Source organism: Nelumbo nucifera, chromosome 2, assembly GCF_055504915.1.
Source record: "Nelumbo nucifera cultivar China Antique chromosome 2, China Antique-T2T, whole genome shotgun sequence".
Lineage (NCBI taxonomy): Eukaryota > Viridiplantae > Streptophyta > Magnoliopsida > Proteales > Nelumbonaceae > Nelumbo > Nelumbo nucifera.
Window position 1 is genome coordinate 101,973,817 of NC_142650.1, and position 25,292 is coordinate 101,999,108.

Below are 25,292 nucleotides of genomic sequence, written 5' to 3' on the forward strand. Positions count from 1 at the left end.
GTGCAGTCAATCAACATCTGATACTTGATGCCTCAAAACTTAATTATCAATACATAGACTAGCTTGGCTACTTTCTGTCAGGCACCAACTGGAGCAAGCAGACAAGCACTCAATGAATTGATTACAATTTCATAATAAAACAGATTTAACAACCTGATATTATTTTAATACTTCAATCTCAGGAAAGAAATTGACCATAAAATAGCAATTAGTATAGAATTTACTGATGATAAACTCAACCACTTTACACAATTGATTTCTGGATATTAGCAATTTAGCATATCAGTGAATCAATATTACAATCAGCAGAGAATTTGAGCCTATCATTTTAAAGTACGATGGTTATGCTCAAATTACCAAATACCTAATTGGAACTTGAAGAAATATTGTTAACCAAGAACTTGTAAGTGTAAATTACAATCAAAGCACAACAATATAATACAGGTTGAAAGACTACGTTCTATAAAGGAGTTGGAAACATACAGTTGGTCTCAGTGTCATTGTTTCTTAAACAATGGAGAGATCAATAGGTCCTTGGGGCTTGATTGCAGAAAACATTGAACCCCAAATTCAAAAAAAAAATGTGCAACTTTGGTGTTAATCAGTTTAGACAACCCAACAGTAAAGGCTGATACAGGTATGCCTTCAGTCAATTCAACCTAACCAGTCACTGGAATTCAGAAACCCAGGAAAATAACTCCTTTCTTGAACTTTGAGTCAGGAAGCAACCTCAATCTCAGTTATGTCAACCTCATCCATCTCATTCTCCTTTCCAAAAGCAGGAGTTGGAGGTATATCTACTGAAAGGGTGCCTTCTAATACTTTAGCAACTTCCCCAAAGGAAGGTCTAAGGAATGGTGGGTCATGCATACACCAAAGAGCTATTCTAAGCATTCTTTCTATGCCTTCCCACTCTACAACACTGTTATTTATCTCAGCTTTGTACTTCCTTTTAACCAAAGTGTACAGATTGTCTTTAGGTATGTCCCTATTTCCCATTAAAATCTGTAGCAGCATCTCCCCAAACATGTAGATATCTCTCTCAGGTAGTGACTCTGATGAAGAAGCAGCTTCCTTTTCTAGAAATCTCTGAAGTCCAAAATCCGTCACCTTAGGAACCAGCTTCTCATCAAGCAACACGTTCTCAAGCTTAAGATTGCCATGAGGAATGCATTGTTGACATTCAGAGTGCAAATATGCAAGGGCTCGTGCCACACCAAGAGCAATATCAAGCCTCTGGTGCCAGTTCAATTGGCTTCTGCCCCCCTTTGTATTGAGCAGCCATTTGTCAAGAGAACCATTGGGTATATACTCATAAATCAGAATTCTGTGCTTTGGCTCAAAGCAGAAACCTTTTAGAGGCACTAGATTTCGGTGGTGGGTGCCACCCAAGGTAGAAACTCCCATTCTGAAGTCCCTCTCAGAAGATGAAACAGCACCTAGCACCTTAGCAATTACAGGAGTTTGGTTGGGTAGGATACCTTTAAACACACTTTTCCCAAGTTGATCGGAGAAGTTGGTGGTCAGCTCTTTCACTTCTTCATAGGATAATCTGATAAGAGCACTGTAATGTGGGTTCATTTGTGCATCCTTCCCAAAGGGGATTCTACTCTGAGCCTTAATCTGCCTTCTCTGAAGGATGAACCAAAAGACAAACATCTCCAAAGTAAGAAAGGCGGATACTGTTATTAAAACTATTGCAATAATAACAACCACTAGATTCTTACTACTCTCTACATGAGAAATGGATCTTTCTGATGATATGGGAATTGATGCTCCATTTCCACGAGCATTAGTTTCTTGGGCAGAAACTGCCACTGGAACAGAACAGACCTTCAAGAATGAATTTGCAGGGACAGATGGATCCATATACCCACTGATAAAGTTTGTTCTTTTGATGGTGCAAATGCCAGAACCATCATTCTTTGCAGTCACAGCAGTACAAGAAATGTCTTTGGAACAATACTCTTTGCAACCGTCCTCACTTAACACAATATCAACATCATGAGGGGGATAAAGACTGTAAAGAACAGTATGCTTGAGTACCATTATGCTTGCTTTTGTCTTACAGCTCTGCAAATCAACCATTCTCCTGCACCCAGAAGGGCCAGTGTCCATTCCAAGAGGGGCAGCTCCAGAATTCCATGAATACTTGGATAAGCAATCACAAGTAGGTCCAGTTGAATTGTACTTACAGAAACTATAGAGACCGCATGAACCAAAAACATCGCACTGGTTCTCAAGAGCTTGCCATCCCACCTTCCATGTAAGGACACTATTATCCCACGAGTACATTCTCAAGTTACCATCAGCATCCATCCGGAAATGCCTCAAAACCACAGATGGGTCATTAAAATCCCTGCTTGATTCGAACCAAACTGATCTGTTATTAGAATCAAAAAGTTCAATGACCCCGTTAGCCTGGAATCTTGCTTCCTCGACAACAACAGAGGATGTCAAATGGCTACTCCAGTAAGTCACATTGTTCTCCCAAACAAGAGAAAGGCCTCCATAGCGCTGAAGCACAAGTTTGTAATAGCTATAAATTGAATTCGTTGAAGGCGCTCGAAGGGCTTGAGGGAAATGGAGTGACTGGCCAGGAAGGAGTGTATTTGTTGGGCTACTAAAGCTCTCCCAAAGTATTTTCTCCTGATTATCCAGAAGAATTAGATTGCCATTGTTCATCAGAGTTGCGGTTTGAACACCCACGCTGTTAGTATTACTGCTCCAAACAAGCAAACCACTAAGGTTATCAAACAATACCAAGCTTCCATCCATGGAAAGCCTAAACGTGGAGTTCTCAGAAACCCTAAACCCACCACCAATAGTCCAAACAGGCACATTTGCAGCTATGTTTCCCAAGTTATACCGTATGCCAACAATAAAACCATCATAATCTTTCTGATAATCGTCCAAAAACCCGAAAGCAAAGACCCCATTCTCGGACACCCAGGTCCTACTTCTTTCATACCCAGATATCTCAAAACCAAGAGGGACTGAAACCATTGGAAGCACCTCACAAAACCCAGATGCCCAAGAACCCAAAACAAGAAATACAGCTAAAATAGAGCCAAAACCACCAGAACAGTAGCGTTTACAGCGCTTACCTTCGAAATGCTTGATGGTAACTCTTGATTTGAGTTGCTTTCTCCAAATCCCATGCATTGCAACGGAGACCACCGAGTGAGTCATTTAGGAGTCAATGCCACAGAGTCGAAAAACAAGCAGATAGGGTGTGCTAAAGTTCTGGGGTGGAGATAAAACTCAAAAGCATGACGAAAATTAGTGAGCTTTATCAAAGATTTTCAAGAGGGGAGACTGTATTTGAGTCTTGGGGACGGGATTGGTAGAGGGAGTAGCCCAGAACCAGAAGGACAACAAACAAGTCTCAAATCTTTTTTGAAGAAAACCATCGACATTCTGGCTTTCTCACACTCAAGTACCAATTCTAGGGAATTTTTGTTCTGCATCTGGCAACAGTCTTTCTTGGATTAAGCAAATTATTATAATAAATAAAACCCAAATTTAAACTTGTTCGCCTGTTAATCTAAACTAGCAATAATCAATCTAATGACTTGCTTTTTCAAGTGGGTTCGCTGCCTCGCTCAACGGTGTCTACCATACCAGGCCAGGCTAGAGAAAGGGTGAAAGCAGACAGATTTTACGTCTTTTTTTGCTGAGGATTGTACGGACGTTGCAGGAGTGTATTTGGTTTCATGCAAAAGGACAAGAAACCCAACAGTACGTATGAGCCACATGTCATTCCAACCCACATCATCTCTCTCGCTCCATCAGAAACTTTGGCTCCTTGGCTCTCGTCCCATTGGACGGACCGCCCCACCCTGCTCTGCTCCACTGACTCACTCATCGAAGCCTCGTTCATTGGTGGTTGATTTCTTCGATGAAGAAGTGCAAAGCAAAGTGGCGCTGGTTGGACTGAACAAAACTCAAAATGTGGATCGGGTTTGCAGTTTTCACTTTGTTTGCACTTTGCAGATATCTAATTAGTCAGGTGGCGTTTCATAAATTTGAAATTTAAAAAGTTAAAAAGCATATTAAAAGTGTTTGAAATATGAAAAGAGACATAATTATTTTTTTACTTTTTAGAAGCTTAAATACAAAAGGTTATTTGTGTTGGATTAAACTTTCAGCATCTAAATTATTAATTTTACTATTTTACTCATAAAATAGGCTATTTGATAATTTTGTTTAATTTGTATTATTTCATAAAAAATAATTTATTAAATTCAAAATAATATTGAAAATATGAATAAATTATAAAAAATAAAAAATAATTTATTAAAATAAGAATAAAATTAAAAAATACATATAAATTTATAAATTAAATTAAATTATTAAGAGTTAAAATAATAATGAAAATAGTAATAAAGACCATGGAGCAATAAAAAATGTATTAATTATCAAATTAATATCTTAAAACTATTAAAATATTTAATAATTAATAAAAATTAAAATAATTAATAATTAATAATTAATACAAATATAATTTATAAAAAATAAAAAATAATTTATTAAAATAAAAATAAAATTGGAAAGAACTACCGCTACTAATGAGAGTTACAACGGCGGTGGCTAGAAGATAGGTGTATGTGTGTGTGTGTGTGAGAGAGAGAGAGAGAGGAATCGAAGACACGTCGCTACTGAGAGTTGCAACAATGGTGACGGGAAAGAAGAAGAAGAAGAGAGGGAAGAAAGTTCGTAATCTATAAAAAATGGAAGGTTCGAGGTTTGGTAGAGACAACGTCACTCTGTCGAGCCTCAGGCCCTTTCTGCCTTCTGAGCCTCTCAATGTTGATTTCCGACTTTCCGTTATTGACTCGTTGGATTTGGGTGTTAACCGTTGCTACTGAGAGTTGCAGCAACGGTGGCGGGAAGACAGGAGAGAGAGAGAGAGAGAGAGAGAGAATGGGGCTTTTATTGGGTTAAAATAGGGGTATTTTCAACTTTATGCCACGTCTAAAATGCATCTGAGCGTGTTAAGTAACGGGTTTGGGTCTTACAGTTTAAGATCAGATTTCAGATGCACTACCAAATGAGCTTGGCATCTGAAAAAAAGATATTTCAGACATCAGACCTCTGAAAAGAGTTATCAAACACCACCTCAGTTCAAAAACCCTGAGAAAAAGCTAATAAGTCTGATGTTTGAAAATTAAAAAAAAAAATTATATCTAAAAATATTTTGAAAATGGGCGTTTTTATGGTTTATTTGATATTTAAATGTAAATGGTGTTAATGAAACCTGAACGTTTAGTACTTAAAAACACTATTTCAAATAGGGATAGTATAAGTATTTTCAACATGATGTGACGGGCCAAGACATGCTACTAATAAAATAAAATAAAGGTATACAATTTGGGTGAACCAACCCAGAACCTAAATCGGCTCAAAATTTTACATGGATGGATTTGGATTTTCGGTCATTGAATTGGGCTTGGACCTAGCCTATAGGTAATCCAAATTCGACCCAACTTTGTTGCAACCTGAACCTGACCTGACTAGATATATATTCATACATACATATATGAATATAAAAGTATATATATAGCCAAAAATCACATTTCATTCATCAAACAATAAATGATTACATCTCATCCAAACACTACAGACCTGATAAATTTTGGAGTGAATGACCACGTCTAGAGATTTTATACTTGACAGCTTGAAAGCATACTTGGCAAGCCCATGGGCTGCACGATTATATGTATAAAATGTATATGAGAAAGCAAGAGAGGAGAAAGGCTGAGCAATTGTCCTACACTTTGCAATCACAGTAATGCCTAATCTCCACGAAGGGTTAGAATCAGAGGAAAGAAGAGATTGGATGATTAACTTGGCTTCACTTTCGAGAATAATGTTATCCATAGTCATCGACCTGGCAAGCTAGAGAGAAGGAACAAACATTCAAGGCTTGGAGAACCACGAAACTAGGGGTGTCAATTGGACTGGATTTGGTCCAATCCGATCCAGTCCAATGCGAGTCCATTATAAATGGACCAGGTCCAATCCAATCTAATGGATGTTTTGGACTAAATTGGATCGGCCAAATTCAATGTCTGAACCGTCCAATCTGTTCAAATTCATTTTGATTTAGATTGGTTTCAACCCAAATCCAGTCCATTGACATATATATTCTTATCTTATATTAATGAGTCAGATATTGGCTTAATCCAATCCAGTCCAATATAAATTTGTTATATACAGATCTAGTCCAATCCAATCTAATAAATATTTTGGATCGGATTGGTCCAATCCAATATGTCTTGTTGGTCCATCCAATCCAAAATTGGTCCATTGACACCCTTACACGAAACAACCTACCTAGTTTCGAATAACAAGCTTTGTTCTAGCAGTCAAAGTAGTAGTAGGATGCTCATCCACATTATGCAATACCAAGACTCTTATAAGGTCAGATACATGAGCTTTTATAGCTAGTATAATCGATCTGTGAGAGAATTAAGTATATTCCATATAGACTTTGCTCCTCATTTTCCAAATGTACCACAGAGTCATTATACCATGTATAAGAAGTGGCATAGAATTGAAGTAATGAAGTTAGTTGTCGAACCGAACCCAAGTGCATCAAATTATATAGGTTGGGCTTAGGCTGGAAAAATCGGGCTTAACCTCAGGCAAGCTTCAAGCTCAGGCCTTAGGCCCAAATCTTTAGATTGGGCCTGGGTTGACTATAAATCTATCTCAATACATATGATTCTTGCAGCCCAAGAAAAAAAAAACGCTTAAAAAATAAGTCCGTGATTTGGGTCAGTTTTGCTTCAGGGTCAATCGGTTTCGATTTAATCAATAAATAAACCAACTAGGTCGGGTCGGTTGAAGAAAATGACTAAACCGACCCAACCCGACCTATAAACACCCTACTTATTGGTTTAGTCTAGGGGTGATCATTTCAACCCGGCCCGGCCCGGCCTGGAAATTCGAGGCTTGGGCTTGCGTTTTGTGTTCAGGCCCGGCCCGGGCCCAGGCCCACATCAGGCCCGCAAATTTCAGGGCCGGGCTTGGGCTTAATACTTCAAGCCCGGCTTGGCCCGCATATACTTAAACTTGCACATTTTGTGTATAATTTATACATATGTATACATGTTATGTCATTTAATATATAGATATATAATGTATAAAATAAGTTTATATGCATGTTATGTCATTTAATATATAGATATATAATGTTTTACATATGAGTGACATTGGCCCAGAATCATGCCCGGCCCAAGCCTGGGCCCACATCAAACCCACAAATTTTAGGGCTGGGCTTGGGCTTAATACTTTAAGCCCAGCCCGGCCCACATATACTTAAACTTGCACATTTTGTGTATAATGTATACATGTTATTTTACATTATATTATATATTTTATATATAAATATTATAACATGACATGTATAATTTATATTATATGTAATATTTTATATTATATAATGTATAAAATAAATTTATATGCATGTTATGTCATTTAACATATAGATATATAATGTTTTACATATGAGTGACATTGGCCCGGAATCAGGCCCAGCCCGGCCCGGGCCTATATAGACTTGGGCTAGGGCTTATGATTCAGGCCCGAAACCTTGGGCCATGCCGGGTTGGGCCCAGGCCTAAGCTATAGCCCTTATCATAAATGCAAAGCCCGGCCTATGATCACCCCTAGTTTAGTCCCGACCTAGGCCTGTATAGACTTGGGCTAGGGCTTATGATTCAGGCCCGGAACCTTGAGCCGAGCTGGGCCCGGGCCTAAGCTACAGCCCTTATCATAAATGCAAAGCTTGACCCATGATCACCCCTAGATTAGTCCCGGCCCAAGCACTCCCAAACAGTTACTTCACAATTTTACTTTGTATTATTAAGGCTCAATTTGAGAAGAACACAAATATAAATATGTACAATATAAATACGTATAAAATACAAGGTTTTGCAGTCTCTAGTATTGTCATGGAGGCCTAACCCAACATCGACAGACCTTGAGGATCTTAATCCTGTAACCAAGAATTTGTAGATACCATGGTCCATTACTATGCTCTTCCAAGGATGATGCTATAGAGAATAGAGAGTAGAGATCCAATAAATTCTATTTCTTAGAAAAGCTACGTGGTTACACTTTGTAATGGGCTTTTGAAGTAATTCCTTTTATTCTGGTGATTTCTTTTTCGCTAGAGCTGAGATGAAAAGAAAAACTTTTAAAAAACGAAAAACTGAACTGAACAAAAAATTCTGATTAATCGAACTGATTGGTTTGGTTCGGTTAACCAATATAAAAAATTTGCAGTTAACCAAACCGATTAGTATTCATATATTTATATATTTATATATGTTTTTCATATATATATTTTATATTATTTATATATTATAAATTAATATATATGCATTATATAAATATAAATATAAATATTTATAATATAATATATTATTTGTTATTTATAACATAATATTTTATATGTGTTTCTAGTTTTTTTATCATATATTTATATATCTATTTATAATATATATTTTAAATATAAAAAACCCAAAAAACTGATAAACCCAACCAATGATTAACCAATTGTTCAAAATCCAATAATACCAGTTCAATTACATCCCTACTTTTTTATAGTGAAAATTTTATTTTGCATTAATTGAAATTTGTTTTGAGGTAAATGGTAAGGAAATCAAAGATTTTATTGAAAAGGAAAAACAATATATTTGGATCCTGGGTTTTGTGGATGCAATCGATTGCACACACATACACGGAGAGAGAGAGAGAATCAGCATGCAAAGCTGATATGTGCAGCCGTATTCAAAGTTTAAAATATTGATCCCATTTATTCTATTTTCAAATTACGTTTTTTTTTAGGTTATGCCGCTAGGGTGTATTGGTCTGTATTGATACTCTTTTTTTTTAAACTGATTTAAAAGGGCCGGTTTAAGATCGGTTTATCCTCTAAACTATTTGATAATTTGAAACACCCCCTATAAGAACGTATTGAAAAGGCTCCGATACAATAGTATCATCTATTACGGATCAATACATATCAATACTTTGAACCTTGACAAAAGCACAGCCTTCAGCCACCACTAAATCCATTTGCATCATCGGTTGGACCAGGTGGTTCACCAAGCTAGGATTCAGGTTAGAGAGCACTCATGTAATCAGGCATAATAGTTCTAATACACCACGGTTTACAAGTGTCCACCAACTAGGTTAGTAATCAATTGAGCATCACCATCAATAATAACTTTAGAGCATGACAATAATCTGGTTAGATTGATACCCTCATAGAAAGTTTGAGCCTCTGCTATATCAGAACAGAACATTCACATCTAAAAATCATACATATTTGATCGAAAATTCATACAAGAAGCTAACCAAATGGCTTTGGTGGCTAATGGGCTAAATTAAGTTTCATCGTCACCTTTGTATAAAGGGCAGCTAGGATCAATATCAATGTTCCTTAGAACATCAATAGTTGGCACAATGTTGTGTAAACAACGCCAAAGAAAAAGTTTTAACTCCCCATATATCTTTGCATAGTAAATCCTCAATGATGATAGCTGATAAAGTACTTAGACTGTTTGCCATGAGTACTTTCAAGGCTGATGAAGTATATCCTGCAAATCCAATAAATGAAATCCGAATCCAAAACCACACCAAATGCCCACTAACAACTAGTAGGCCGGCGCAAGAGAAACTCTTGACACAGCCCAATCTCCACGATACACTGTAGGAGGTAATGGATCATTTTTATAAGAGCTCGGATCTATCACAAATTCTTCACGCATCCCTACTCACATGACACTACTACAAGTATGTATTGGAAATATCTTCCTTGTCATTGATGGGAGATATTCTCAATATATGGGTATAGTATCTTATGGGTAGGGATGTGGGAAAACTTTGTGGGTAGGAGATCCATCTCAATAGGTATATTTGATCGCCCCGCCAGACCCTAACATGTGGTATCGGTCAGGAAAAGGTTCAAAGTATCGATGCACATTGGCCCATCTGACCAGCCGATATGTATCTCATCGGGAGCTTCCCGATACACCCCTACAAAGGGTGTATTGGACTTTTGGCTGGTTTAGGGGGTGGACGTTAAACCGGCCCATTTGAATCGAATTTGAAAAAAAAAACTAAAAAATCTATCAATACAGCCTGATATGCCTCTAACGGCATATATATATATCGGGCATATTGATATTTTGAACCTTGGGTCAAGGTTATTTTCGACAGAGGACAATCTCCTAGGGCAATCGGGTAATTCTTGCCCTAGCATCTATGGAACACTTAATACGGGCACACATCCTGGGTGCATTTACTCCCGAGTCACTAATTAGGGGGTCATGGTTGGTCGACGCCTCTCTGAGTCCCCCTACGTGACCACAATATACAGGACGGTTACATGCCATGCATTACTGTCTACCTGGGCAACTCCTACTATAAAAGAGACACTACAGCTAAAGCTAGGCACGCATACTTAAGCTATCACTTACCTTATTGTGGTGATCTTAGCTTTCTTTGATTCCTCGGCTAACTTAATTGTCGGAGTCCTCGCCCCTGGGAACTCTTGAGACCTTTGACATCTTTTTATTCTTAACAGGCGGGATTCGCAGCCCTTGGACTTTAAAAATCACTCCGCTGCCCTTGTGTCACAAGTGACTCCTTCACCGCACCATCAAGCACCTACCTACATGCCATTAGAGTGCCTACAGTGTGCCTTCATGGTGTCATCATGTGTGCCATGGGTGTGCTATGTATGTATCTTGTAAGGGGGGGCCGTCAATGGCATTATTGTAATTACCTAGTATGATTTTCCACTCTTTTGATGTTTTCCTATGTCACTCCCCCAAAATCTTAATGTACTCTTTGAGGGGAGGTAGGTAGTTGAGTGAATCAATAGCGTGTAAAGGTTAGGCACGAGATCCCCTCGACACTGAACTGTGTGCTTGTGCTTGTCATCTATTAATGCAATACAAATAGCCTTTTGCTAATTCGTGTGCCATCTTGTTGCCTTTTTGTGTGTATTTGCTTTGTTGCTTAGGCTTATTCACCCCATTCGAGTGCCGCACGGGGCCTCAACGATTAACCCCGTGACAGTTGGTATCAGAGCATGAGCTCCTTCCTAGCTATTCGACCCGTGACGCGAGTGACAGCATGAAGCACAACAGGAACATCATGGAGGAAATTGAGCATGGACTCTCCACATCCCATGAGCCCGATGATGCACCCGCCGATAGCATTGACAAGGACAAGGCACCGAAGCCCAGCAAACGTGAGAAATCTTCCAACAAGCATGCAGTCATTGACTTGTGCATGTTACATTGTGAAGCCACCGTAGGAGAGATGCAAGACTCGATAGACGAGCTGCATCAAAACATGGAAGCCATGGACAGTACACTGGTCGAGATGGAAGGGTCGCCTGAGTGGAGTCGTGGACGTGGTCCGTGACATAATTAATGGCATGCTCAAGGAAATTTGCAGCACTGCACGCCAACAAGAAACAAGCTCATCCAACTCGTAGGTCCAAGACATGCTTGATAGTTTTCAAGCTCGGCTTGATGAGATGAAGAAAGAATGGGCAACGTGGAGAAGAACCATCTCCACATCAATGGTCGTCCAGGCCCAATTAGATGAAATGAAAGCGGAGTGGGCCTCAATGAAGTCAGCCGCGTGAGCCTCTTCCGACATCCAAGCTCAACTAGAGGAATTCAAAGCTGAATGTGCAATCCTGAAGAGGGCCATCGCCAATCCAGCCAGCAGCTCATTTGCACATACTCCCTCCCACATCAAGATTAGGGAGCCAACACCCTATTCGGGTACTCGCAACGCACGAGAGCTTGACAACTTCTTGTGGCAAATGGAATAGTACCTTGCCACCACTAATGTGACTGATGAAACGACTCAGGTGTGTACTGCTACTATTTCATTGATGGATGTCACTATGTTGTGGTGGCGTAGAAGGTGTGTTGACATAGAACGTGGTACGTGTGTTATTCGTACCTGGGCTGACTTTAAACGAGAGTTGAAGAGACGGTTCTACCCAGAGAACATGGGGTACCTCGCTCGCCGCAAGATGAAGACTCTCAAGCATGGCGACTCACTCCATGAATATGTCAAAGAGTTTTCAGCCCTCACATTAGAAGTCACTGATATGTCAGACAATGACTTATTGTTCAACTTCATGGATGGCCTAAAGCTTTGGGCCGAGCTCGAGCTCCAACGATGTAATGTTCAGGACCTTGCCTATGCCATGGCCGTAGCCGAACAACTTAGTGAGCAGAGACTGTCGAATGATGAAGGAAGCAGACCAGCCAGCCCACGTACCACACATTCGAGTGGGGGAGATAGACAACCAAGTCCCCCAAAGGAGAAGCAGCCCTTCAACCACAAACCAGTCGAGCACCACAAAGGGAAGCAACCACAAGGAAGTCGAAGCTACTACAACAACATATATCAAGGGAGACCTAGCTGTCCTCCCACTTGTTATATTTGTGGGGAGGAGCACTTGACCAGGAATTGCCCAAAGCGAGCGAAGTTGAATGCCCTCATTGCCAAACTAAGTGATGATGAGCAGAGTGATGGGGAACGGAGTACCCAGGCGCCAAGAGTGGGCGCCCTCCAACTTTTCAATGTTATGATGAAGAAGGGGGTTACTTCGAAGCAGCCCGCCTCGGTCAAGAGAGGACTGAGGTATGTTGACATATGCCTTGGTGGGAGACCAACAAGGGCCCTAGTTGACAGAGGGGCCACTCACAATTTTATCTCCACTGCAGAGGCCAAGAGACTTAACTTGGCCATTTCAAAAGAGCCTGGCTGGCTCAAAGTTGTTCACGCAGGTACAAACCCCATTGAAGGCATGGCTCGTCGAGTAAGGCTTCGAGTCGGCACCTAGGACAAGGAGATTGATCTCTCCGTAATACCCATGGATGACTTTAATGTTGTCTTGGGCATGGACTTTTTGACATAGGCAAGAGCTGCACTAGCACCACCTCATTTAAATGTCTTGTTGATCAAGGACGAGTTGTCACCTTGTATGGTCGAAATGATTGTTTCAGCTGACACCAAGAAGAAACAAGTCTCAGCCTTTCAGCTCCAACATCCAATCCCACATCAAGAGACGTCACAAGACTCGATAGCAGCAACCAAGGACACTACCACCAGACGTGATTGTGCCAACTCCAACAAGAAGACAACGCCACAGCAGCAACGACATCAACAGAAGCCACATCCGCAGTAGAAGCCTCATGTGCCCTTAATTGATGGGCCCAATAGAAGACCCAAGGCTGTGTCCAATTTCGCCCACATCTACTACCACAACCACCAGGAAGAGCGAGTACCACCCAAGCCATTTAGGGAACACTATCGCACCATCCCTTAGGCTAAATCCCGTAGTAGCCTTGTGAGTCACCCTTGGGGAAAAATTCATGGGAACCAACGCCCCAACAATCCAAAATACCATTTTGACCCTTACCTGGCCAAAACCTTCCATATAGCCAAGCTGAACCAGCCACTAACATACCTTGAGGCCGCCAGAAAAGGACTTAGCCATAGGAAACCCCAACAGAATAAGCCAATCCAACCATGCCACCAAAATATACACCTCGGCCTTGGACGATAGCCGGTTCGTGGAACAGTAGAAGAACCTTCCTTCTACATCAGTGACTCTAAGGGACCAATCAAAGTTGATCTCCGAGGACGTAGATCAAATTGAGTGGGGGAGACTATCACAAGTGACTCCTTCATCGCACCATCAATCACCTACCTTCGTGCCATCAGAGTGCCTATAGTGTGCCTTTATGGTGTCATCATGTGTGTCATGGGTGGGCTATGTATGTATCTTGTAAGGGGGGGACCACCAATGGTGTTATTGTAATTACCTAGTATGATTTTCCACTCTTTTGCTAATTCGTGTGCCATCTTATTGCCTTTTTGTGTGTGTTTGCTTTGTTGCTTAGGCTTACTCGCCCCATTCGAGTGCCGCGTGGGGCCTCAACGATTAACCCCGTGACACTTGGCTCCAGATTTGGCAGAATCAATAGTGTTTGAGACCATGTTTTACAACGGTTAATGGAGAAGGAAGATCAATCATGAACTTACCATCGTCTTCCAAGGTTGAACTTGACAGGAAATCCCGGGCAAATTATAAACATTCAGGGAAATCAAATGCTTCAGCGATTCAGCCTGCTCAGGGAGGCATTTATTCACACGGAGAGCTCGTACCAACATTACTATCCCCACAACCAAAAATATCCCAACCATACATTGGAAGCAACTGTAGGGAGAATCACAAAATCAAGCAAATTATAACCAAGTTTCAAAAAAACAACGGAAAAATATTTTTCTCCCTCTTTGTGTGAATCTGTTAGGAAACAATTTAGTAGAGCTTAAACCAAAGAACAAGCACACAAGAACACAACCAAATTTATGTGGAAAAACCTTCCCGGTGTGGGAAAGAAAAAAACCACGGTCACCCAAAAACTTTCACTATCAAGAAAGTGGTTGTACAAGGGTTCTGTCTAGATAAAACTAGAGGCATACAATCAGCAAGTCATCAAGAAAATATGTTTCTTGGAAACTAACAACTATCTCAAGATAATGGAGAAATCTCACCCAAAACGGAGGTACTGTTCGCGGACTTAGATCTCACAAACCAGTGAGCCAAAACAGATCTCCACCGTTCAAATTGAAGAACCTTAAGTTGCGAACATGCCTGCAAAGTTTCAGCTCAATCGGACCACAAACGACCTTCGATCGTAGCACAAAATGAAAAACTGCGCAGACTAGAATTTCAAGAATCCGCTCATTTCCTGTCTCCGTTTTTGCACGGGATTCTCTTCATTTTTCTTATCTTCTTCTCCCAATCTTTTTGGCAAGTAACACAATTAAAAGGTTATTTCCTTTTCCTATTTTCATTTGAACAAGAATACCCTCATCCATAGGCTCAAAAATACCACACGGGTTTCTTAAGCCATCCTCTACATAAGAGGGAAACCCAACAGCAACAATCACTCAACGTATAACTTCGGTACACCTTGCATCACGATTCCACAGAAAATGAATAACTTCAGCTATCGATCAAAACGGCAGGGCATCAGTACAAATATGTAGTGCATACCCAAACCAATTAATAATCAAAAATGTTATATTTGGTTTGAGGGAAAATTTAGGGAAAGAAAGGAAAAGGCAACGAAATCTATACAAGATTGAACCTTAGTTCAAGAAAATGGACATGGAAAATTGCGCTGGGACACCTCAGTTCCTTATGGGCAAGCATTCATTCATGGGTTGAATTATGATGCACATGATACCAGAAAGTCTTATAATCAATCAACGGGTATCATAAAAGTGGTAACAAGTCAACTCGGTTTTGATTAGAATTTTGTCCATTAGTGTACCCACCTATTGAGAATAAAAAGGTTGTTAGTTGAAATCTTTAGGCACAAGTATTTAATTGACTCAGATAGAGTCCTTGTAAAGCCATGAATTGTGTTCATTTTGGGTCTTGTGGGTCCAGGTTGGTAGTTAGGTAGAGAGTGATTGGATTGAGTAGGGTGGTGGTTTTATAATGGAGATCAGGTTTTTAGGAGTCAATTATTCAAGAGTTTATTTAAGTTATAATTCTCCTCTTAATTAAATTATTAAGAGAATTATCCTTTTGAATTGAGAATGATCTCTTTGGAGGTTTTCGTTTCTCTGGTGTTTTGATTGATCAAAGCCTTTTTAGTATCACATCTTTCAGGCATCATAGATTTTCCCTAAGATGTTTCCATCTCTTTAAGCTGACCCAAACCTGGTCACAAGTGCTACGGGACCATCTTGAGGAAGAACAAGTTGTATATCTTCTACGTGACATTTCATAATAGCTGAAGTGGCCAAACTGAAGATTTTATTGCTTTGTCTTTTAATGCTCGGTTTGAAAGGAGTACAAATATGTAAATTACAAAACCTTGCATTTTGTATTATTTTGTATGTATTTATACTGTATATATTTGTATTTGTACTCCTTCCAACCTAAGTCTTCGCTGAGTTTAGAAAAAGTACAAATGCAAATATGTATTATGCAAATACATACAAAATAATGCAAAATATAAGGTTTTGCACTCTATATATTTGCATTTGTACAAATACATACAAAATAATATAAAATAAAAGATTTTGTGTTCTACATATTTGTATTAGTACTCCTTCCAAAATGGAGCCTTAAGCTCAGTTTTGCACTGTACATATTTGTACTTGTACTCTTCGCAAACTGAGCGCCTTACCGAGTAAGTTTTTAAAGAGCATATAAAATGCAGTCTCCTTTCAATATTTTACTATTTAACAACTTTATTCACAAAAGGAAAGAAAAAGCAAAAGTAATAAATTGTTCAGTTCAGCAACTCTTTTTTTTTTTTTTTTGGTTGAAAGGAGATGTTTATATTATTAAAATAAACTAGAAACCTTACAAAGCCTTGGGAGTAGTAATACCATACATATCACCTAACGGTAGTCCCTTTAACGTAGAGGGAGTTTGAGCATATACATTTAACCCAATGGATTGAGATAAGTCAATATTGGCTAATCTCTATAATTGCTTGATAACCATAATGAGGTATTTGCTCCAAGTAGTGAAGTGAGTCGTGAAATAAGCCAACAAGATTCCACTGCTGAAGTCCAAGTATGCAGCATAGTAATAGTAAGAGTCTGTTTCCACCACCAAGTATTGAAGACCATTGTCCACTGCAAGTCCAAGGCCTTCACAGATTCCCCACATTTCAGCCACCTCGATTGAAGCAATACCAATGGAAGGAAACCTGTAATCCATCTGCCAAACTGTAATTGGATTGGTAGAAAAGTAGAAAATAAGAGAGACAGAAAGTTGAGGGAAATCTCATAAAGAATTTTACAAAAACTGTCAAGAACTTTTTTTCCAACTTTCTGTTTCTCTCTTATTTTCTATCAAACCAAATATAGCCCATAATAGACCAGAACAACCCAATTAATAATTGGTTTTATCAGTGTGACCAGATAAGACCCAATATCTTACAAGCCTTGGGTTGCTAATTTTCTTTCTCTTCTTAACAAATCAATAAATCCCCTTTTTTCTGGTAAATAAAATGACAATTTCAGACACCTTGTAGAAATTTATTATAGATAAACCATGGGAAAGCCATATATAAAACCAGACCATACCCTATTATATATCAAAGTAACTCCCCAAACCCTCCTTGCAGTTAAAACTCAAAGCCAAAATTTACAAGCCATGAATCTTAATTAAACAAGGGTTGGGGTTTTCTTTGGGAACAATCACCTCTTTAAAGTTATCAGAGTTAAAGAAAGGGTAAATCTGAGATGTTTCAAAGAAAGGGATGACAGGTAATTTCAGAAAAGCTGGGAGAAGCAAGTAGAAAGAAGTTAGTGTTGAAGCTAGAGGGAAAGTTCTTACTTTTAGATTTGATTGAGAAAAATCCTGTTTTTAGAGTCATCTGATGTTTTTAGGTCCATGTGGAGAAAGTAAGGATTTGTTTGAAGGATGAGAATGCCATGGATGTTGGCATGTGATTTTCAGAGCTGTTTGGGTGAGAGTGACACCATGACTGCAATTTATGCCATACACAAGTGATATAACCACAAAGAGAAAGAAGAGGGGGTAATAGTGTGACCTGATTATGAATTTAAAGCTGATGTAATTGAACACTGAAACAACAAATTGAGGATTCAGACATAGACCCCATCAACCAGAGCTGTATAAACAATCCCAACCACCTTCAAGGATGAATATTAATTGGACAATCACCGTCAATGTAATCAGCACTAAAAACATTGTCTTTCTAAATTCATATTCACACAAGTTCATTTGAGGGCTGTATATAATTTTAACTGCAAAAGAGCAATGGAAATTTGAGTGTGGACCCCTAAAAGAAACTGCAGGAGTAATGTTAACTGCAATGACCATCCACCATATGAGGGCATTTGAGACCCCTAGTTGTAGGCCTTCCAGCACTTTTGAGACCTTAAATTGCAATAGAACAGCTACTGCAGTTACCAATGTGAGACCAATACCTGGAGCAAAACATGATAATTGTCTTACAACATTCCAGCTCCAGTGGACTATAGGGGGCACTGCCAACAACATGAAGCTCATTATGAAAAGCAGGACACAGATATATAAGCACACAAACAACATATATGGGGTCAGCTACATGAATCCTGTTTGACATTCTGTTCTGTTTAGTGCCATATCCATTAAATTATGAGCACTTAAATCAATTCTTACTACTTCAACCAATTAGGTAAACATCTAATCACTAATTAAATAAATAATAGGCCCATATAAACGTACAGACAACACAACAAATCATTGGATGGTTTCATGACCAGTTCCTCAGGGGGTGTTGAGGAATGATATAGCAGGGGGAAAAAAAAAAGCTTCGCTGCCCAATCAACTTAACCACTGGAAGTTTCATATTTTGATAATAAAATTTTCTTTTCAATGATCAAAAAAATCAACTTGACTACCTTAACCATTTTCTCAAGGCAATGACAAAGGCATCCAACTGTTCAGGAAAAAAAAAGGATTTTGCCAACTGGGGGGCTGGCATCAAATATATTATGCTCCAAAATAGAAAAATACTGGTAAAAAAATGTTTACTGGAGGCAACACAACTTTTTTTCTGAAAGAAAGGTAACGAAATCTGTATATGATAAAGAAATTACTGTACTCACTACAATTACTAGATAGAAGACAACTTCAAAAAACAGTAATTAATAGAAATTTCTTTTCTGAATTCTCCAGAGTTTTAAATGGTTGAAGTAAGTTTCCTACATAAGATTATTCTGATACATGGTTTTTTCACTGAAAGAAAATTAATCTTTTCTTTTTTTTTTTTTACAATGCTCCATTTTAAAAGCCCACTAGCCTGAAGTCACTAGCTAGTAAAACCCACTAATTAATACCAATGCTCATTGTGATTTTAACATTACCAAAAAAGAAAAAAAAAAAAAAGCAATATTGAATTATCATAGGCATGCTTTGTACTTTTGACTGCAAAGGTACATTAATGTTCTGCATAGGTGGGACATAGCCAAATGAAGGATATAGTAGAAAAAACTCAGAAACAGATTTGTCAACTCATGAAAGTCATCTATAAGCCTAAAAAAAGTACAACCTTCATGTGTATATTGGCTGTAAATGTTGATTCAGGGCCCAAATCACAAATTGTTGCCAAAAAGAAACAAAGAATTTTCAAGAAGGGATAAAACTTACTAATTGCCAGGAGTTCAGAGTTCCTATAATAGGAATTTGTACAGCACTGGATTCAGGAAATCTTCCACTCTGTCAAAAGCAACATAAGTTTGCTGCACTTATCCAAATTATGAGCATGTTGTGGATGAAGGGAAAGCAGTATGAAGGGATATAGACATACTAATTTACTTCTAACATGTTTTCAAATTGTATGTCAAGAAGAAATCCTTGGACCAGATCTCATTAGCACCATGTAATTTGTAATGGTGAGACCCGACACCATAAACAATTCAATAATTAATATATGAAAGCCACATGATTAGCAAGTTGTCCACTCTCTGTATACCAAATAACCCTTCAGAAGTCAGAACTTTAAGAATGGAATAAAAATTCAACAGGGTTTATTTTGAACCATTTCCTCTGGGGCCACGGGGGTTTGGGACTTGAAAATAGGTTATTAGTTTAGATCCTTGACAAGACAAATCCACAAAAGTCAAGTGATTGCAAATTGCAATGACGACTAAAAGTTAATTTCACAACTCCATGAGTATAAAAATTTTTGTTCTTCTTTTTCTTCTTTTATGGATTTTTTTCCAATAATTGAACTAATTCAATGGATAAGGTGGTAGAAATGCCATGAAAATGGAAAAGGCGTTAGAGCAGAATTTGGGGTGTTTAATGTCCTTTAGCCTTATTATTAAGAGATAACGTTTTTCATTGGATATGGCACTGAACAGAATGGAATGATGAAACAGGAATCATGTAGATAACTCCATATAGTTGGGAGTTGGGATAAGGCTGTAATGCTGGTGATGGCAATCATGGCATTAACATTTTTTATTCTATTGTTTAAGACAGAAGTTAAACCAAGTTTACTATGCTAACATTTTGCACCAAATGGAATTACGGAAACAACTACAAATGACAATTATTCCAATGATTAATAAAAAAATAAGATTATGGAAGACCAAATAAATGGTTTACCATGAAAACCAAGAAAGAAAGTCTTATAATGTTGTTCAACATAAAATACTGATAAACATGCTATGAAAATTGGAATTACATCTTTTCTGAGAACTAAAATGACAGGACCACCAAAATTGAATACATTGATAAAACACATTTAAAAAATAGAAATAAAAAAATCCTTTAAATTAACTTGATATAAATCAATCTAATACATTACCTTTGTGACACTAGCAGAAGATGCATGGTAATAGAAATTTGCCATAGCCGTTGTGCTTCTTTGCAATGAAACCATTTTGTCTAATGTCTATACATTTATCTCTATTGCCTTTCCCTCTTCCCTATCAGCCTTAGACGTAAATGAAGTAGACATCTTAGTTTTATAAACTTAACATGTTCAGAGAAACAACACCTCAGCAACTCCTGGTCATTGAAGTGATAATGTTTTTTTTATTGATCAATTTTCAGGTGATATTATTTCAATAACCAAACTAGTATTACTCTATGGTGTATATAGGGAACATAAGCAAGGTCCATGAAACTTTCAATCAAAATTTCCTACATGAAAATTCATAGATTGATAATTCTCAGATAAGGCTTTAAATTTCATTGCAGTAGTTAGTCAGTGTTTTATTAACACATTCCCAGGTTCCTGCAGCAAAATTAAATAGTTACTTGCAGTAAGTTAAGGTATTTTAGCACATTTATTCTTGATATTGTGTTCATTTGAATTCATGCCTTCATATAAAGCACCTATAAAGACAAACATCTGTGAAGCTTTCACGAAAGCAAGTTCTCATTAGCATTTTTTTCCGATCAGCAATAAGGATTGATTCATTAATTTCTCATTAGCAATTCTGCAAGCTAGACCAGTCCTCGCCAGAAAATGAAAGACTAAATTGACCTAAAATACCTCAGCACTTAATTACCAATACATAGACTAGGGTAACCGAACCAGTACCACAGGTTTTTGGAAAACTGGTAAACGAAACCGAACCGAAGCCGGTCGGTTAACGGGTTGACCAGTCTGGCTAACCATCAGTTCGGTTCGTCGGTTTTTCAGTTTTTTAATTTTTACAATATATTATAAAAATATATAAATATATAATAAAAAAGTACAAATGTATATAAAATATTATATTTTAAATAATAAATAATATATCATATATTATAAATATATATTTATATATAATGCATATTTATTAATTTATAATATATAATATACATAATATACATAAATATATATATAATATATAGAAATATATGTATGCCGGTCGGTTCGGTTAACTGTCGGATCTCTATATTGGTTAACCAAAACCGAACTGGTACCTTCGGTTTTTTTAAAACACCGAACCAACCGGTTCGATTAACCAATTTTTCGGTTTTTTTTTTCTTTGCTCACCCCTAACATAGACTAGCTTGGAAACTTTCTGTCATACTCCATGAATTGATGACAATTTCTTAATAAAATAGATTTATCCAATTGATATTATGTTAATACTTCACTCTAAGAAACTGACCATGAAAGAGCAATTAGCACGGAATTTACAGATGATGCACTCAGCCACTTTACAGAATCAATTTCTGGATATTAGCATATCAGTGAATCAATATTACAATCAGCGGACAATTTGAGCCCTCAATTTATAGTTTGGCGGTTATGCTCAAATTACCAAATACCTAAATGGAACTTGAAGAAATACTGTCAACCAAGAGCTTGTAAGTCTATATTACAATCAAAGGTCAACAATATAATACAAGCTGAAAGACTAAGCTCTTAGAGGAGTCAGAAACATACAGTTGGTCTTGATGTCATTGTTTCTTAAACAATGGAGAGATCATTAGGTCTTTAGGGCCAGATTGCAGAGAACACTGAGCCCCAATTTCAGCAAAAGGGTGCAACTTCGGTGCTAATCAGTTTAGACAATTCAATGATAAAGCCTGATACAGGTATGCCTTCAGTCAATTCAACCTAACCAGTCACTGGAATTCAGAAACCCAGGAAAATAACTCCTTTCTTGAACTTTGAGTCAGGAAACTACCTCAATCTCAGCTATTTCTCCCTCATCCATCTTATTCTCCTTTCCAAAAGCAGGAGTTGGAGGTATATCTACTGAAAGGGTGCCTTCTAATACTTTAGCAACTTCCCCAAAGGAAGGTCTAAGGAACGGTGGGTCATGCATACACCAAAGAGCTATTCTAAGCATTCTTTCTACACCTTCCCACTCTACAACACTGTTATTTATCTCAGTTTTGTACTTCCCTTTAACCAAAGTGTACAGGTTGTCTTTAGGTATGTCCCTATTTCCCATTAAAATCTGTAGCAGCATCTCCCCAAACATGTAGATATCTCTCTCAGGTAGTGACTCTGATGAAGCAGCAGCTTCCTTTTCTAGAAATCTCTGGAGTCCAAAATCCGTCACCTTAGGAACTAGCTTCTCATCAAGCAACACGTTCTCAAGCTTAAGATTGCCATGAGGAATGCATTGTTGACACTCAGAGTGCAAATACGCAAGGGCTCGTGCTACACCAAGAGCAATATCAAGCCTCTGGTGCCAGTTCAATTGGCTTCTTCCCCCCTTTGTATTGAACAGCCATTTGTCAAGAGAACCATTAGGTATATACTCATATATCAGAATTTTGCGCTTTGACTCAAAGCAGAAGCCTTTTAGAGGCACAAGATTTCGGTGGTGGGTGCCACCCAAGGTAGAAACTCCCATTCTGAAGTCCCTCTCAGAAGATGAAACAGGAGCTAGCACCTTAGCAATTACAGGTGTTCGGTTGGGTAGGATACCTTTAAACACACTTTGCCCAAGTTGATCTGAGAAGTTGGTGGTCAGATCTTTCACTTCTTCATAGGATAATCTGATAAGAGCACTGTAATGTGGGTTCATTTGTGCATCCTTCCCAAAGGGGATTCTACTCTGAGCCTTAATCTGCCTTCTCTGAAGGATGAACCAAAAGACAAACATCTCCAAAGTAAGAAAGGCGGACACTGTTATTAAAACTATTGCAATAATAGCAACCATTAGATTCTTACTACTCTCTACATGAGAAACGGATCTTTTTGATGATATGGGAATTGATGCTCCATTTCCATGAGCATTAGTTTCTTGGGCAGAAACTGCCACTGGAACAGAACAGATCTTCAGGAATGAATTTGCAGGGACAGATGGATCCATATATCCACTGATAAAGTTTGTTCTTTTGATAGTGCAAATGCCAGAACCATTATTCTTTGCAGTCACAGCAGTACAAGAAATGTCTTTGGAACAATACTCTTTGCAACCCTCCTCACTTAACATAATATCGACATCATGAGGGGGATAAAGACTGTAAAGAACAGTATGCTTGAGTACCATTATGCTTGCTTTTGTCTTACAGCTCTGCAAATCAACCATTCTCCTGCACCCAGAAGGACCAGTGTCCATTCCAAGAGGGCCAGCTCCAGAATTCCATGAATACTTGGATAAGCAATCACAAGCGGGTCCTGTTGAATTGTATTTACAGAAGCTATAGAGACCACATGAACCAAAAACATCGCACTGGTTCTCAAGAGCTTGCCATCCCACCTTCCATGTAAGGACACTATTATCCCACGAGTACATTCTCAAGTTACCATCAGCATCCATCCGGAAATGCCTCAAAACCACAGATGGGTCATTAAAATCCCTGCTTGATTCGAACCAAACTGATCTGTTATTAGCGTCAAAAAGTCCAATTACCCCGCTAGCCTGGAATCTTGCTTCCTCGACAACAACAGAGGATGTCAAATGGCTGCTCCAGTAAGTAACATTGTTCTCCCAAACTAGAGAAAGGCCTCCAGAGCGCCGAAGCACAAGATTGTAATAGCTAGAGATAGAATTAGTTGAAGGCGCTCGAAGGGCTTGAGGGAAATGGAGTGACTGACCAGGAAGGAGAGTGTTTGTTGGGCTACTAAAGCTCTCCCAAAGTATTTTGCCCTCATTACCCAGAAGAACCAGATTGCCATTGTCCAGCAGAGTTGCAGTTTGAACACCAATGCTGCTAGTATTACTGCTCCAAACAAGCAAAGCACTGAGGTTATCAAACAATACCAGGCTTCCATCCATGGAAAGCCTCAATGTGGAGTTCTCAGAAACCCTAAATCCATCACCAATAGTCCAAACAGGCACATTTGCAGCTTTGTTTCCCAAGTTATACCGTATCCCAACAACAAACCCATCATATTCTTTCTGATAATCATCCAAAAACCCGAAAGCAAAGACCCCATTCTCAGACACCCAGGTCCTACTTCTTCCGTACCCAGATATCTCAAAACCAAGAGGGACTGAAACCATTGGAAGCACTTCACAAAACCCAGAGGCTAAAGAACCCAAAACAAGAAATAGAGCAAAAATAGAGCCAAAACCACCAGTACAGTAGCGCTTGCAGCACTTACCTTCGAAATGCCTGATGCTAACTCTTGGTTTGAGCTGCTTTCTCCAGACCCCATGCATTGCAACGGGAACCACCGAGTGAATCATTTAGGAATCAATGTCACAGAGTTGGAAAACAAGCAGATGAGGTGTGTTAAAGTTCTGAGGTGGGGATAAAACTAAAAAGCATGATAAAAAGTAGTGAGCTTTATCAAAGATTTTCAAGAGGGGAGACTGGAGACACTGTATTTGAATCTTGGGAACGGGATTAGTAGAGGGGTACTAGCCTAGGCTAGAAGGACAAGAAACAAGTCTTAAATCATTTTTTGAAGAAACCCATTGACATTTTTGCTTTCTCCCTCTCAAAATACCAGTTCTCGGGGGGAATTTTTGTTCTACAGCTGGTTAACAGTCTTTCTTGAATTAAGCAGAATGTTATATTAAATAAAACCCAAATTTTAAAATTTAAATTTGCTCAATTGTTAATCTAAATAATTAAGAATAGCCTAAAAAGGATTAATTCTGATGAGTTCAGAGTTTCTTTTCCTAGTGGGCTCGATGGTGTGTGCCTAACAAAACGAGACCGGATCTGCTCCTGACACCTGGCGTCTCACAGGCGCCTCGCACACATATCCTTCCGTATTTATTAATTATTATTATTCACGAAAGATATTCTCAATGCACGGTGATGTGCTGTAAGG

At 38.5% G+C, this 25,292-nt stretch overlaps 2 protein-coding genes across 4 annotated transcripts; both read right to left on the reverse strand.

Annotated features, from left to right (window-relative positions):
* Nucleotides 1-238: 238 nt before the first annotated feature.
* LOC104611124 (G-type lectin S-receptor-like serine/threonine-protein kinase SD3-1) lies at nucleotides 239-3,617 on the reverse strand. Its single transcript, XM_010278054.3, has one exon. It carries the CDS (start codon nucleotides 3,190-3,192, stop codon nucleotides 718-720), a length of 2,475 nt encoding a protein of 824 aa, XP_010276356.2. The 5' UTR covers nucleotides 3,193-3,617; the 3' UTR covers nucleotides 239-717.
* Nucleotides 3,618-16,433: 12,816 nt separating this feature from the next.
* On the reverse strand, nucleotides 16,434-24,999 carry LOC104611122 (G-type lectin S-receptor-like serine/threonine-protein kinase SD3-1). Of its 3 annotated transcripts, XM_088897005.1 has the most exons (4): nucleotides 21,993-24,999; nucleotides 20,415-20,617; nucleotides 19,250-19,318; nucleotides 16,438-18,105 (listed from the first exon to the last, which is right to left on the reverse strand). In XM_088897005.1, the coding sequence occupies exon 1, from the start codon at nucleotides 24,697-24,699 to the stop codon at nucleotides 22,225-22,227; it is 2,475 nt and encodes an 824-aa protein (XP_088753131.1). In that variant the 5' UTR covers nucleotides 24,700-24,999; the 3' UTR covers nucleotides 16,438-18,105; nucleotides 19,250-19,318; nucleotides 20,415-20,617; nucleotides 21,993-22,224. The 3 variants fall into 3 exon arrangements, with proteins under 3 accessions (XP_010276355.2, XP_088753131.1, XP_088753132.1); XM_010278053.3 differs by having other exon boundaries at nucleotides 16,434-19,318; XM_088897006.1 differs by lacking the exon at nucleotides 20,415-20,617.
* Between the last annotated feature and the right edge of the window lie 293 nt (nucleotides 25,000-25,292).